The sequence below is a fragment of the Chiloscyllium punctatum genome, chromosome 20 (genome assembly GCF_047496795.1).
Source record: "Chiloscyllium punctatum isolate Juve2018m chromosome 20, sChiPun1.3, whole genome shotgun sequence".
Lineage (NCBI taxonomy): Eukaryota > Metazoa > Chordata > Chondrichthyes > Orectolobiformes > Hemiscylliidae > Chiloscyllium > Chiloscyllium punctatum.
This window is the reverse complement of record NC_092758.1, coordinates 51,649,271-51,666,326: the sequence shown is the minus strand read 5'-3', so window position 1 is coordinate 51,666,326 and position 17,056 is coordinate 51,649,271. Positions and strand designations below refer to the sequence as shown.

Below are 17,056 nucleotides of genomic sequence, written 5' to 3'. Positions count from 1 at the left end.
CGGAACTCAGCAGTGGCAGACCAAGAAACTGATAAAGAAAGGGACAATGCATTCAATAATGAATGCAAGCTAGTAAGAAACATAGAAATAAAATGTAAATGTTTCTATGGCTGTACAACAGGAAAACATTACCAGTGACAATTGTGAATGCATAAACAGAACAGAGGAGTCAAAACAATTTCTAACAGGAAATAGGGAAGTGAGTGACAAAGTAAATAATGACTGTCTGTCTTCAAAGTGGACAATGCAAGAAATCTACCAAATATAACTCATGATCCAATGGAATAATAAGAATGAAAAACTCAATGAAATTAGTGAGTAAAAGTAGTAATACTAGAGAAATTAATGGGATTGAAAGTTGACAAATACCTAGAAACCAAATGATCCACATTTCAGTGCAAAGGTTTGTAGCTCGGGTGCCAGTTGTCGTGGCTGTGGGTATGTTTGCCGAGCTGGGTAGTTGATTTGCTGACCTTTTGTCCCCTGTTTAGGTGACATCTTCAGTGCTTTGGACCCTCCTGTGAAGTGCTGCTGTACTGTATCTTCTGGAATTTATTTGGTTTTGTTTCTGCTGCTTCCAGTTGTTGGTTGTAGTGGCTGGTATATTGAGTCTAGGTCTATGTGTTTGTTGATGGACTTCATGGCTGAGTGCCATGCTTCTAGAAGTTCTCTGGCTGTTCTAGGTTTAGCTTGTCCTATGATTGTTATCCCAGTCGACTCTGTAGTCCTTGTCATCTGTGTATGACTACTGGGGATAGCTGGTTATGGCAGTTAGTGGCTAGTTGTTGTTCGTGGATGTGATTGCCAGTTGCCTGCCTGTTTGCCCGATGTAGTGTTTCATGCAGTTTTTAATGTGCACGAAGTTGATTGCAGACGTTTCCTTCCCTGTCTAGGTGACATCTTGTAAATTACGTTGGTCATGCACATGATGGGTACTGGGTCTTTTGTCCTGGTGAGTTGTTGTTTAAGCATGCCTGTCGGATTACGGGCTGTCATGAATCCCAGCTGTTGGAGATGTCTGGCTGTCAATTCAGAGGCGTTTTTTATATAAAGCATTTTGGCTAGTGAGTTAGGTTGCAGTATGTCCTCGTCACGTTGTCTGCCTCTCAGACATCTGTGGATGAAGTTGTGGGGTTATCCGTTCTTGGGCGAAGACTCTCCAGAGATGGGGTTCTTCTTCTCATCATCGGTCGGGAGTGCTGCAGTAACTTGTAGCCCTTTTGAACAGGGTCCTAACGCAGCTTCTCTGGTGTGCATTTGGGTGGTTGCTGTTGTGGTGCATTTACTGTTCTGTATCCTTTGTATCACCATATCCATGAATGGCAGTTAATTGCTGGTTTCCTCCTCTCTCATTAATCCACAAACACCAACTAGCCGCTAAACGCAACGTCCAGCTATCCCTAGTAGCCATACACACAGATGACAAGGACCACAAATTCAACTGGGACAACACAACAATCATAGGACAAGCTGAACATAGGACAGCCAGAGAATTTCCAGAAGCACGGCACTCAGCCATGGAGTCCATCAACAAACACAGACTTAGACTCGATATACTAGCCACTAGAACAAGCAACCAGAACTGGGAACCGGAAGCAGCAGAAATGGAACCAAATAAATTCCAGAAGACACCATACAGCAGCACTTTGGAGCCTCCAAAGCATTGAAGATGTCACCTCAACAGGGCAGGAAAGGTCTGCAATCAACTTCCCAGCTCAGCGAACCTTCCCACAACCACAACATTTCAGGGTGGTAAGAGAGATGGTTACAGAGATTCTGGATGCATTGGTAATCATATTCCAAAATTCTATGAAGTCTAGATAGTCCATGTAAATTAAAATATTTCAAATTGAATGCCATTAATTAGAAAACAGAAGCAGAAAATGGGTAACTACAGACTTATTACAACTGGGAAAATGAGAATATTTGTGAAGAGTGTGGTAACTTCAAATTTATGAAACAATTACCTGAATCAGACGCAGACACAACATGGATTTTTGAAGCTAATATCTTATTTGAAAAACTTGTCAAATGTTTTGGAGGTTATTAACAGCAGAGGAGATAAAAGGTGAATGCAGAGCATTTCCATTCTACAAGAGATTTTCAAAAGTTCTCACAAAGAAGGTCAGTAAACAAAATAGGAATAAATGAATTTGCAGCTTGGCAGGCTGTGACCAATAGGATATCACAAGTATCAGTTTGGTCCCCGCATGCTCACTATCTATAGTAGCGATCTGGATGTCCAAGTTTGCAGGCATCAATAAAACAAGGTGGGAAATGAGTATTGTAAGGATGATGCAATAAGGCTTCAAGAGGATTTGGACAGGCTGAATAAGTGGGCAAGAACATGTCAGATGAAATATAATATGGATAAGTGCGAGGCTACCGACTTTGGCAGGAGAAACAGAGGTGCGCATTATTTATTAAATGGTGGGAGATCAAACCAGACAGGGTGGCCTTATTCATAAGTCATATGCAGTTAGAGAAGCAATTAGGAGGGCACATACTATGCTGGCCTTGATTACTGAGATTTTGAGTACAGAAGTAAAGATGCTTTGCCTGGGGAGATTGGACCTACAGAATTAGGTGCAGTTTGGCCTTTGCACAACAGAAATTCATCAGATTAATTCCTGGGAGAGACTGAGGGGACTGAACCTGAATTCTCCAAACTTTAGATGGATGAGTAGTAGGTTGATTGATACTTACAAAGTTCTTGACGGGCTAGATAATGTGGATGTAGTTAGGACATTTCACCTGTCTAACCAGTCTAGAAACAGGAAACACCGTCTCAGAACTAAGGACTGAGAGAAGGTGAAACCTCTTCACGCAGAAGTAACGAGTCTTTGAATTCGCTACCCAGAACTGTAGAAATTCAGTCATAGAGTATGTTCAAGATAGAGATTGACATCAAGGGAAATGAGGATAGCACAGGTTGAGGTAGATCATCAACCACAATCATGAATGGCTCAGTATTCACAAGGGACAGAATGGCCCACTCATGCCCTATGTTCTCAGAATGATAGTGAAAAAATTACTAAGCCATGACAAATAAAGAAAACTGAAACCTCAGCCTGAGTTTTAGCTATGTGGCACCTCTGGTTCAAGAGAAATGCTTGCGCAGCCTTGATTAATCAATCAAATTCATAACTTAAAAACATGGCAATATAAAACTTTGAACATTCCAGATGTTGTTTAGCTATTAAATAAAACATTAAAAATGGCAAGGACTTTTATTTTGAATTGTCATGTCTAACTTTTTTTTTTCCCTAAGCTGACTTTTGAGAGCTCGAGCATAATATGACACATCTTAAGTTGTGAAACTCACAGGTGGTGGGACACAGCACACTGGGTAGTGCTGTCCACTGAACATTACTGAGCATGCTGGGACCTGTTGCGTGTTGCACCCTGGGATATGTTGCCCTGCGTGGAGTGGAAAACCATGTGCCGTTACTGTGGTTACAGTGTAGGACACAGGAACTGTTCCTTGATGCATCTAAAAGTAAAAAAGAATAATTATTACTCAAGATGACTACAAACAGAGTTTTAAGATATTAGTGATTAAATTACATTAACAACAATATTCTATTAACATTTGTCTACACATCAGGACAAAAGTAATCAACTGGTTCCACATACAGATAAAGACTTCATTTCTAAACTGGCAAGTTAAGACTCAATTATTTTGCTCATTTATAAATAGCACTGCTTTTAGAATGCACTTCTATAAAAGCATTTATGCAAGAATAGGTTACATCATAAAAGTTTTTACCACAGTATCTATTACCCCTTTTCATTTTAGATCAGAATATCATTAATCATTTTTCAGCAAGATGAAATACTTTCAGTAATTGCTCACAATTCCAGATAGTGGATGGAAAACATTAGCCAAATCGTCCCCAGTGATTGGGACAAATAAATCAGGAATGCAAGACCGATTGCAACAAAGCACAGAGATCTAATGTGGTATCACCTCTTTGTGAGCCAGAGATTTTTGAAGAACAGGGATGCTATTGCCAAACAGTGTTACCAGATATATTGCTTTATGATTGTGGAGCAGTGGCAGTGTGATACATGAGCACTAGTAAAAAGGTTAAACAGTATTTGGATGGAGGGAGATTCCTCAGGATTTAGCAATATTTGCATTTTTAAGGTGTGGGAACAGAGGCAGGATCTGGAATCTGGGAAAATTGAAGGAGGAAGGAAGTCTCAATGAATTAGCGTATGGGAGGGAGACCCTGGAATCAGGGAATACAATGATTGGAGTCTAAAGGATTTTATATAAACCTGAGTCGATCGCAGGAAATGAAAGTCGGGAGGAAGGGAGTCCAGAGTTTGACAGTGGAAGGCAGTCTAGTGGTTGTGCGAGGCAACAGCATCCAGGATGAGGATGGCCTGAGCTGCTCCTGGCTCCTCTGCACAATTAGACATCAGTCTTCTCAACTCGATTCCCATTATCAGTGTTCTTTCCAACTCATCCATGGTATCTTCTAAACCCTCAGGAAAACAAATGTAGGGTGGTAACATGCAACAGTCAATTGCTATTCCACCTGACAGCTAATCAATTTAGAACAATATAAATTATGTATTTTTAGACAGTAGACTCACAATGATGTCAAAACTCTCACAATGATGTCAATACTCACACCAACCAATCTGACAAAAGGTGGTAAGTGACTCTAACCTGTTCGTGGAGATCCACCATGACGGGGTTTTGCTGCGGAGGATGTGCAGCAGGATGAAGCATACGTGGTGATAGGCTTGTGTGATTGTAAGATCGATTTTCATCTATAGGCAGTTGCTGTGAATATGGAGGATGGTGGTAGTTTTCATCCTGGTTTATGGGATTATGCAAAGGCCTGTCACGCCTACCCCACTGGCGTCGCGCAGGAGGACTGCAACAAACCAGCAAGAAAGTAAAAAAAGATTGCAACTATAAAAAGAAAAGATTTAAAATATACCCCAAATCTAGACTTTTTTTTGCATTCTCATTTCAAATTTACTTATTTGCATTGGGTCCCCCCATTCTCACTGTGATTATGCTGGACAGGCGACTCGATATTTCCAATTTTCCAATGCTTACACAGATTCAAATCAAGTTTAATTTCCTTTACTGTACGCAAATAAACTGTCCCGCACTGAATATCTCAACGTGGAACTTGAAAAATTAGATAGTAGAGATTGAAAAAGAGTTGCAAAAATGAAAATCAGTATTTGAATCCATGGGTTGAACACCGAAGAAAATGAAATGTTATGTCAGTTTGAGAGAAAAAGAGAGAGGGGGCAGTTATAGACAATAAACAATAGGTGCAGGAGTACAGCCAGCACCACCATTCATTATGATCATGGCTGATCATCCACAATCAGTATCTTGTTACTGCCTTATCCTCATAACTATTGATTTCTCTAAGAGCACTATCCATCGCTTTCTTGAAAGTATCCAGAGACTTGGCCTCCACTGCCTTCTGTGGCAGAGCATTCCATATATTTCATATATTCCTCTCTGGGTGAAGAAGTTCCTCCTCCACTGCTTCCCAACTCGCATTAATTTCAAGTCTTGGAAAGAAATTTCTTTTGCAATAGAGGTATTTTGCTAGCTCTGTTGACCGTTTGAATGTCTCTGCATTACGAATCTAATTGCCTGACATCCAGTTTTTGATAAACCACAAACTACACCAACTAAACAATGGAACCACAGAAGCCATTAACTTGGAGCCAAATAAAAACATCTAAAACTTAGGAGTTTGATTTTATTTTCTTCCTGTCCATAGCTTCAAGCGGAAATGGTTTACAATCTCTAAATCCTAGCCGAAATCAAATTTAGATCCCAATTTTGTATGTTCTCCAGCAGAAAGATCATCTGCTGACACATTTCTAGCATCTAGCTCCATCTAGACCAGCTGTTGCTCAGCTCCTCACCCTTAGTCACCTCAAATTTGACTACTTCAGTGATCACCTGGCCTCATCTTTCAGGCTCAATAAACTTCAACTCATATCACATTTTCTTGCCATGTCGGATCTGGAGCAAAGTTCTTTAGGAAAACATATAGACATAGAAAATAGATCATTCAACTCTTGCAAACTGTTCTGTCAATCAAAATGATCAAGGGTGATCATTCAACTCTGTATTCTGTTCTTGCTCACACTCCCTTCCCTTTGATCTGTTTCACACGGAGAAGCTCAACTCCTTCTTAAAAACATTCAATGTTTTGGCATCAACCGCTTTCGGTGGCAGAGAATTCCACAGGCTCACCACTCTGGGTGAAGAAATTTCTTCACGATATCCTTACTACGCTCTGGATTCCCCAGTCATAGGAAGCATTCGTCCTGCATATGTCCAGTCTTGTTCAGTTGGAATTTTAAAGGTTTCTACCAGATCTCCACTCATTCATCTAACCTTCAATGCAATCCTAACCAATCCTCTTATCAGAGCATCAGTCCTGCCATCCCAGAAATCAGTCTGGTAAGCCACTGTTGCACTCTCTCCATGGCCAGAGCACCCTTCAAGTAAGGTCATAATACTCCAGGTGTGGTCTAACCAAGGCCCTGTAAAATTGCAAACAACAAACTTACTGCTGCACTCAAATCCTCTTGCTATGAAAGTCAGCATAACATTGCTTTCTTTACTTTGTGCTGCACCCTACACACTTACATTTAGTGACAGATATACAAGGCAACCCATGTCTCATTACACCTGTCGCTTTCCCACCATCGCCTTTCTGATAATCTGCTTTCTCCTTTTTGGTACCAAAGTGTATAACCTCACATTTATCCACATTATATCTATCTGCTACGTACTGGCCACTAAACTCAACGAACCCAAATCACAATAGTAGCTGGGATCCAAGCATTGATCCCTGTGGTACCCCATTAGACACTGTCTGCCTCTCAGTAAAAGAGCCTTCATTGCTCAGACCTTGGAATATCGGAATTGAGACATTATGTTGAGGTTGTACAGAACACTGATGGGGCCTCTTCTCGAGTAGTGTGCCCAGTTCTGGTTATCCTGTTATAGAAAAGATAGTAGTAAGCTGGAGACTATTCAGTAAAAGTTTTACCAGGATGTTGCTGGGAATGGAGGATTTGCGTTATAAGGAGAGGCAGGATAGGCTGGGATTGTTTTCACTGGAACATTTTAAAAAGACATGAGAGGCAATGTTTCTTTTAAAAACCACAGTAGTTAGTGTGTGGAATGAACTTCCAGAGTAAGTAGTGGATGCGGCAACACTTTCAACATTTAAAAGATATTTGGATAAGTGAATAGGAAAATATGTTTCAAGAGACATGGGCCAGGCACGGGCAAGGGGAACTAGTTTAGTTTGGGATTATGGTGGGCATAGACTGGTTGGACTAAAAGGTGTGCCTCCTTGCTGTATTACTCTCTGACTCTACTGTTTCTTATCTGCCAGCCAGTTCTGTGTCCGTACACTGCCCCTAATCCAGTGTGCTTCGATTTTCCATGCTAACCTCTTGTGAGACTTTGTTGAAAGCCTTCTGAAAGTCCAAGTGAAACATATCCAGTGGCTTCCCCCTTTTCAACTTTACTAGTTGCATCCACAAAAAAAAAATCCAGTAATTTGTCAAGCACGATTTCCTCTCTCTCTAAATGCATGCAGACTCTGTCAGACCCTGTATTTGTTTTCCAAGCGCTGTGCTATTAAATCTTTTACAATGGACTCCAGCACTTTGCCCACTATCAGTGTCAGGTTAATTCCCTGTTTCCTCTCCATCTTTTTTGGAAAAGCAGGATGATTTATTGGCCTTTAACTTCATCAATTTCCCTTCAAATCCTCCCTCTTACTGGGCCCTGTGTTTTCCATATTATTTATGTCTTTGGTGAAGGCAGAACCAAAATATGTAATTTATTCAGTCTGCCATCTCTTTATTCCCCCTTATAACTTCCCCTGTTTCTGACTGTCAGGAACAGACATTTGTCTTCACATACTGCATCTCCCCCTCTAAAATCCATCTTTTTGTCTTCCTTTGCTCCTAACCTGCTCCCAAACCTCAGGCTTGCTGTATTTGTTGACCAATTTGTACCCCTAATACCATCTCTAATTTCCCCTCTTAGCAATGGTCAGGCCACCATTCTCATTTTTTTTGTGCAAGACTCGTGACAGTTCATCTATGTCTTTAAATGTTTGCCATTGCCTATCCACTGTCATTCTTTGAAGTAACTTTCCTCCAATTTATCACCACCAGCTTGTGCCTCATACCCATTATTGCTTCCTTTATTTAGATTTAGGACCATAGTATCAGAATGAATGACAGCACTCTCCACTTCATGAAGAATTCTTTGATGTTATGATCACTCTTTCCCAAAAAGCCTCACACAACCAGATTGCCAATTACTGCAAAGCGATGGGCACAATGGCAGTAATCACCCAGCAAATGAACAGACTGATTGTTGAGGAGCTTTATACAAAATGTGTATGTTTTAAATCATTCATTTAGCATATACTTCTTTATCAGTTGTTAATCCATTTTGCATCTAATCACGTTCCTTAAATGTGACTTTTGTTCTTATCTCCCCTAAAAATAAAGAGTAAAGATGGATGGAAAACTTAGCATTCCAGTACCAAATTCTCAGGAAGGTCTTTTACTTAAAGAGTATAAATTCAACACAATTTTCCCACGACACAGATAGCTTAAACTATACAAACCAGTTTTCAAAACGTCAGCTTGGAATTGATAGTAAGTTAGGGGCTTTGCAACCTCACAGAATCAGAGCAACAGAATTGATTTAGTTTATTTCCTCTGAATGTATGATAAATTTTATGAAACAGATTTCACCTTGTGCAACACACTCCCTTTTTATTTCACCCCATGTGGTCAGATTAGGGTTCAAAGGTAATGAGGTGGCTCAATCTTGATAACCAGGACCAGTTTTCCCCACATTCACAAAAAGGAGACTAATCTCAAACTGAAAGTGCTCTCTCTGTAATGACAGCCTTTCACTTCAAGTCCTAACCATCCCTTCTCACAGAGTGTCCTGGTAACCTTTCGCTGTACAATGGAGGGACAAGTATTGAAAGGGAGAACCAAATGTCCTCTACAGCATGGAAGGTGGCACACATAGATTTGGGTTCTTACTACAGAAACGACGAAATATAGCATGGACTGTGACGAAGGTTGAAGGCAGAGAAGCACCCTATTCCAAACGTTTACAATTGCTGGATGACTGGGATCCTCATCTCTGGAATGCTCCAAAATGAGTTGAGTGTGTTGGGGTGGTAAAATGTACCTTTCTTCGTCTATAACAAAGATTTAGTTAGAAAGCACAACTTATAGACATGCAGCCAAATTCCACGGCAATGGGAAGTGGACAAAGCAACAGATGCAATCACACTGGAAATCTCAAGATTTGACCTGCAGTCAAGCAGTCCTTAGATTACAGTCGGTCACTAGATGTACCGAAAAGTGGAATATGCATCAGACAGGACCATCTAGAGACCCAGCTGTCCCACCTCATGATGCACAACTCGCTGGTTGCCCCTGGGAAAGCCAATACAAAGAGGCCTAAACAAAGCCAGCTTCAAATGCTACTTCACCAGCAGATAGGGAGCGATTCAATCCAATAACAAGAAAGTACAGATGAAAAACAAACCCATAAAAAGACAATATCACAGGGCACGCCAGTGACATATTGGGATGTCTGCATTCTTTGATCATTGAATCAATGAGAGGCCAGAGTGGTCAGATCTAAGAGCCAAGGAACTCAGACTGTATGGCGTAGTCAAAGCTGGGCTTCAAGACACGAGTAGGAGAAGACCAGTGCGATGGAATGGGTGCAGAATTATACTTCCTTTTGGAGGAGTCTATTTCTGACAGAAGAGGGTCACAGGTTAACTTTGCCATTGGGGGAGATTAAAAAATAAAGAGATGGTCAAACTTTCCAAATGCATCAACAAACAACTAATGAGTCAATACTGTGCCCTCCAACAAAGATGGGAGACCTGCAAAACTGTAGTACAATCTCCATAAATGACCAACAGTGACATTGCAAAACAAGAGGTTTTACAATGATCTGATCATTCCTGAATTACAACAGAATCATTTTTATGGGTGGTGATTTCAATGCCACAGTCAGATATCCTCAATTAGCATGCAGGTGGAAAGAAAAAAAAATCAAATGGAAATGTGCTTTCCTGTAATGCCAAACATGAACTTGCCATAATCAATATCATGTCCTGTCTGAAAAAGAAAATAGAAGACAACCGAGCAACATTCATGATCCGAGCACTGGCACCTTCTTCACCATGTGCTTGTCAGACAGAAGGAAAAGGGTGTCACAATAACCCATGCTACATGAGGAGCAGAGTGCTGCACTGACCACCACCTGATCGGCTTCAAGTAGAGATGAAAGACCAAGCAAAACACTAAAATCAAATGGCCAGACATGGCTAAACTAGGTGTCAAACCCAAGAACCCTGTAACTGTCAGAAACCTTTCTAACAATTTGACACCATTCTGCAGTTTGACCTTCCTTGCCCAAAGTCACGATGACGGTGAATTAAGACAAAACTCTGGTCTTCCAGATTTCAGTATACTTGCTGATGAGCATGTTGAAAACTTTTCGTAACGTGTCCAACAGCCTACACATGCAGTCTTCTTGCAAACTCCGTCAACAACCAACCATCAAGCCTACAAAAATGCTTAGCACAAGTTTGAACATTAACAGAAAAGCAGAATGACTGGTAGAGTACAAAAACCAATAAACTACAACAACGAACTGAGGTACAATTCATGCTTTTACCAAGTGAAGGCTGCAAATGGCCTACCAATCCCAACTGTAGCATAACAGAAAGGTCGTGCAAGCACTCCATACAGCTCCTTCATAGAAAGCCCCACATCATAGGAGATAATTTGCATCAACGTGAACAAGTGCTTGAGAAACAAAACCAGTTTCTTCCTTCCTGAGAAAGAAAGCCTGTCTTCCCTTTCTTCAACTGAAGACAAATCAAGTCAACCATACAAGGCGGAGCCTCTGGAGTAGAAGGCATTTTAGCAAAGAAGAGAAAGTGTAGTACAGAGTGCGTTAGTAAATCTACAGTCTTCATCAGGAGCAGTGCTCCCAAACACACTCCTACAGTAACTCCATTTCAAGCCATGAAACTTGCTGCATCCATCTGAGAACTGTAACTGCCGTTGGGGCTGGGGGTTGGGGGAGGGGAAGAGAACACGAGAGAGCATGAGGGCGAGAAATGGAGCTACACGATAGCCATTACTGTCTGAGCTTGTGACCTCAAAATTCCAGTTTTTGACCCCACTTGGTGTCCAAGTAGGGAAGTACCGGTCAAGATTACTGGGAATCAGGAAAACCTTACTCGAGACCCGATGAGTGTTAGCATTCTCTCGGAGTAGGAAGGATTCAAAAACATAAGGTGCAACAACTAAGGAGTAAGTCTTCACCCAATCATATGAAAAGATCAAACAAGGATTCTGTCAAAATACTGGCAAGCTTTCTAGATGATGTCATCAGTGTGGCTTTGTGCCGACAGCAGATATGCTGTTCGGGAAGCTAACTAAAGCTTCTGAAAGTGAGTATCAACCTAATTTTAGGGTATGTTCTCCAAGACTGCATGCCTGAATCAATGTGTGAAAATCCTATGTCTACTACATAATTGCAGGGTTGGAAGTTTTTGTGCCTGTGTAGAGTTGTCTGATGTTTTTGTGGTAACCTGATGCTTTCTGGTGTAAAGCATTGGACCCCCAACTCTTCACCCTCTCCTTTGTTACTTTAACTAAGGAAGCCACCAGAGACAAACTAATTTTCAGGCTCTGTTTAAGGAAGCTCTTCAATTTCTCTATCAAGTGTCTCCATCAAATTCACACAGGCAATAACTGGACAGCTTCTGGAAGTAGCTGTGTTCCAGCTGCCTGCAGTGGGGAACGTATCTAGAAGATAGCCTCTACCAGAATGCATCTAGACCATGGTAAACAAATTCATGAGGGCTGTCAAAAAGTTTCGCTCTCCAAGATCAAGGTCAGTCAGTATTAAGCACAAACAGCCAAGCATCAGATATAACCATCAACAGCAGTGTCAAGACTAGAAGAATCATAGTTTGGTTGTGTGCTCTTTAGAGATATCACCATTGATAAAGATATCCATATATGCATCTAGAATGCAAGTTCTGGATCTGGCTAACTCCATTATAGAGTCTGGAAGTAGCATGGCATTAAGCTGAAGACTAAAATCAGACTCCATCAGGCCAGTGTACTTACCACACTGTACAGTGCAGAATTCTTGAATAGATTTAGGAGTCATATCAAAGCCCTAGAATACTTTTACTAAAGTCACCAAGGTCCATATTAGAATTTGATAGCAGGGTAAAATCACAAATACAGCCCTAACAGCATAGGGGCCACATCCATGAATTCGATGGGCAAGCCTTGTATCCTGTGTGAATGAATTCCCTAATCAGGTCCTCTATGGAGAACTACCTCAAGGAAACAGCATCAAGGTGATCAGTACAAATGATACAAAGGTACCCTAAAAAAGAACTTTACAAAGTTCTGCACTACATCCTCTCTCAGGAATACATTGTAGCCGATTGGTCCACATGCAGACAACAAATGAAAAATTTAATTCAACACATTTCAAGTACCATCCAAGTGAAAATTACAACATCTAATGTACCCATTAAAAGGTCAGAGGCAGCATGACTGCAGAAACTCCCTAAAGCATGACCAAAGCTAATTGCCAGTTCTGTACATGCACGTGCAGATTGTGGATCAAACTCTTCAGCCATGGAGGGGGGGTCTAGAGAAGATGATAAAATCACTTGCATCTTGGACATACTTCAACCGTGAAGACTCTACCAAGAGTCAAGCCTGTCAAATGGAGCATCAAATACAAATATTGGTGATTTCAACAAAGAAGTGCTAGAATCCAAAATATTGCAGATTTATACTTTGGCATTGCTTAAGCATGTAATACGGAGGAGAAATATGACCACCAACACTGCAATGTGTTTTGGTATATTAAAAAAAAGTTATGTTTAAAAACGGATCAGTACATTTTATGGTGGAAGCGGAAATTAAACGTAAATCTAAGTACAGAGGCATTCATTACTGGTTTAGTAAAACCACTGAATGCTTTCATTTCTGCTACAAAAAAACTGAATTAATATAACTTTAGTGTAAAAATTGTTTCACAAAGCTTCACTGAAGCTTTCAGATAATGGACACTAGCCTAAAGAAACAGAAGTTGAGAGTTCACACAGTCAAAAATGCTATCTCTTGTTGCTTATCTTTCCTAAGATCTCTTTACTTGTCTTGGTCAAATTCGTCACCCATCGTGGTGTTATTGGCTTTGGCTCAAATTTTGATTATTATCTGATTTTACTCCAGTGAAGGGACTCGAAAAGTTCTAGTCTGCTAAGTGTACTTTGCGTCATGATTTTTCACAGACCATAACAAATAGTGTACATCGCCATTAATCATAACCCCAATAACAAAGCAGCCTATTCCAGTTTAAAGTCAGGTCTTGTGACATCCCTGCTATGCAAGTGTTGAACAATCATACACACAACAGAAGGCTCAGCCATCTCTCCAATCTTCAGTCTACCTTCATCAGCTAATTGGGAAGGTATCGAAGCACCACTTAATATGCTTTCAAGATACTTAGAAAGACAAAAGGAAGGAAGGGCAGGAATGAATGAGAATGATCAAACAGTGCTTTTTTTTTTGCAGAGTGGATTGATGATAGTAGCTTTGCAAAGTTTGTGAAGGTTTGTAGCTCAGGTTGAGGTTTAGGGTGTAGGTTTGCTATCCAGACGTTTCATTACCTGGCTAGGTAACATCATCAGTGGCGACCTCCAAGTGAAGCGAAGCTGTTGTCTCCTGCTTTCTATTTATATCTTTCTCCTGCATGGAGTTTAGGGGTTTGTGGTGATGTCATTTCCTGTTCGTTTTCTGAGGGGTTGATAGCTGGTATCTAGATCTAATGTGTTTGTTTATGGCGTTATGGTTGGAGTGCCAGGCCTCTAGGAATTCTCTGGCATGTCAGCAAAGACAGTGGTTAGCACTGCTGCCTCACAGCGCCAGAGACCTGGGTTCAATTCCTGACTCAGGTGACTGACTGTGCGGAGTTTGCACGTTCTCCCCATGTCTGCGTGGGTTTCCTCCGGGTGCTCCGGTTTCTTCCCACAGTCCAAAGATGTGCAGGTTCAGGTGAATTGGCCATGCTAAATTGCCTGTAGTGTTAGGTAAAGGGGTAAATGTAGGGGAATGGGTGGGTTGTGCTTCGGCGGGGCGGTGTGGACTTGTTGGGCCGAAGGGCCTGTTTCCACACTGTAAAGTAATCTAATCTAAAAACCCCAGGAACCCCATCCAGAACAAACATATAAATAGAAAGCAGGAGACAACAGCTTTGCTTCACTTGGAGGTCGCCACTGATGACGTTACCTAGCCAGGTAATGAAATGTCTGGATATCAAACCTACAGCTCAGCGAGCAAATCTGTACCCTAGCTTTGCAAAGTTGAACCAATCACAGTATTAACCAGATAGGAATCAAGAAAATGACTTGATATTTAGCAGTTTATTGCAAATGAAGTCAAAAGATTAGGATATTCATCTTATGGATGTGGTGAGTTTGGAGACAGCAGGAGGAGACAGAAAGAACAAGAAAGAACGAGAACACGAAAGAAAGAGTGAACAAAAATACACGTGAATGCGCCCACGACAGGGGAGAGCTTTGGCAAAACGTATAGGTGAATATATGCTCTCGGTTGGAGAGAAAGAAGTCAATAACTTACTCTTGATACAGGAGAGGAGAGAGGGGTAGAAGGAGAAAGGTAGTTGTGGAACAAAACAAAATCAATGAAGAAATCATTAAAAACAATCCTATCGTAATGAACCATTTGGGAGAAGAGAGGGAAGCCTAGCAGAGGTCAGTACAGTCAAATCAGATGTTGCAATGGATGATGAAGCTAGCATTGCACCAGGTACAGAACTCTGTGCCTCAGCAATTCAAGGGAGCAAAGATGGAAGAGGGTATTGAGAAAAAGAGATAGGAAACATATTTTACTGAGGGCAGTCAACAAACATGGAGATGAGGAACAGGTGAGAAAATTAACAACTGCAGAGATACCATCACAAACAAAACGGTCAGCACAATGGGATACAAAAGTGCAAGTGTATTTGCTTGTGCAGGCACATAGTAAGTGAGAGATAAGACAATACGGGATAAAGAAGATAGGAAAGGATATTGAGGAGATGGGAAATTAATAATGAATACAAGAACACAAGAGGTCACCTGGAAAGTTACACTTTGGAGAAAGCAGAGAGAACTCAGGAGAAAGGAATGAGTATGGGAACGAGATTTTACTTTTCACTGTTACTAAATGGATAGATTTGTGTTTTCTGGAAAGGGACCTCCAAGTAGCTGATTAGTACTGAATAAAATAATATCAGTGTACAACAGATTGGAATTGCACATAAAGGTTGCAAGCACTTATAGCCTCTAGTGCCTGCTGTACAATAAATATCTGCATAGAAAATGGGAAATCATCATGGCATCTGAAAGCCAAAGGCAAGGACTATTAAAATATTCTACAATAATGGTCATAGTACCAGCAGTAAGGAGCCAGATGGAGACTACAGGGTTGATCAATGTCATGTAACCAATAACAATTATGCACTGCATCTAGTAGCAGAATGTTATTTATACAAGACCCCAGTGATATCCCTATGGCATGAGAAGGCTAGAGAACTGAATGCACAAGTAGGAAATGAAAAAAACCAAGAGAAATATTAAAGAATTCTTAAAACATTTCATTTAAACACAGTAGGAGCAAAAGAAGTTATATTTACATAGCATCTATCACACCCTAAAGACATTATAAACTGCTGAATTATAGTTGTTTCACATAGTTAATGGTGGCAGCCATGCTACATAGCAGAGTTATGCAAAATTGTGATTGTTAAAATAATTGCAGCTTTGGCGGAGAGAGAATTTTAGTCGACATACCAGAAAATTTCTGCTGTTTTAAATGCTAGCAAAATGAGAAAACCTTGATTTACCATCTCTCTGGAGGCTGGCACCTCCAACAATACAGCATTGCTTCAGAAACAAAGTGATTTCTCAATCAGGATGATATGCCACTTGGGGATGCTGGAGCAATGGGTGGCATCTTGGGACATGGAAGTACTTTTCTCATGGGGTGAGGGTGGTGAGGGAATGACCTAGCTCGAGTGAGGAATTTAAGAGGGGAGCAGATTAGAGGTCCTTGGGCTTTAGGTGTAGAAACTGAAGGTGGGTACATGCTGTTGAAGGTGTCTCAAGAGACTGCAAAGTCTCAAACTGCCTCCAAACTGGTTCATCTGAAACTAGGAATATAAACTCAATTTATAAAAAAGCCAAGAAAAGAACACGCAAATGACCAGCAATGCAGTGCTAAAATGTTTGAGATTCGGAGGTGACTATCATAAAGGGATCCCATAGAAGTGCAGGGTCTGCTAAGCATGTGTTGCATGGATCTAACAGGAGTTCTCTCCCTCCAGAAAGAATATGTTACCTCTCACTAAATTTACTGCAATTTAACTCAGGATGTTACAAAAGGTAGAAGCAGGCAGATGTTATTCACCTGAATTTCAAGAAGAAATTTAATGGAGAGTTACGTTCCAGATTGATCTATAGAGTATGCATGCATACAGCCTCTGGCAAAGTGCTCCGCTGGACTGATATGTGACTTAGATAGGTGGAAACTAGCTACCAGTCAATTTCCCCAGGGATTGGCATTGGGGCCACTGGAATCTGTATCTTTATCTGCATGTCATGAAATTAGTTTGAAGAAATAAGACAAGAATTTATTTATTAAATGGAAATGTTAAGAGAGTTAGAAAATGTTATTGGATTTTGGCGGATAGGTCATTTAGGCTTTCAGCTCAGGTGGTGATCTAGATAGTAAAAGAGAGCATAAAAATGTTGAATACACGGCAGAGTGTGAGATGTACAAGTTTGAGGAGGTAATATTGAGGTCAGTGAGATGGCATGTGAAAATCAGTTTTGTTTTGGTATCCATATTAAAGGGAAAGATGAAGCATTTTTGATGG

General features: G+C 40.8%; 1 protein-coding gene across 8 annotated transcripts in view; it reads right to left on the bottom strand.

Moving 5' to 3' along the window:
- Positions 1-17,056, bottom strand: part of rnf44 (ring finger protein 44) — a 151,088-nt gene that overhangs the window by 35,515 nt on the left and 98,517 nt on the right. For all 8 annotated transcript variants that reach the window (XM_072590899.1, XM_072590896.1, XM_072590897.1 and 5 more), the window contains 2 exons: positions 4,682-4,892; positions 3,326-3,493 (listed from right to left, as the gene is read on the bottom strand). In XM_072590899.1, coding sequence (XP_072447000.1) covers positions 3,326-3,493; positions 4,682-4,892 — 379 coding nt within the window. The remainder of the gene's footprint in view (positions 1-3,325; positions 3,494-4,681; positions 4,893-17,056) is intronic.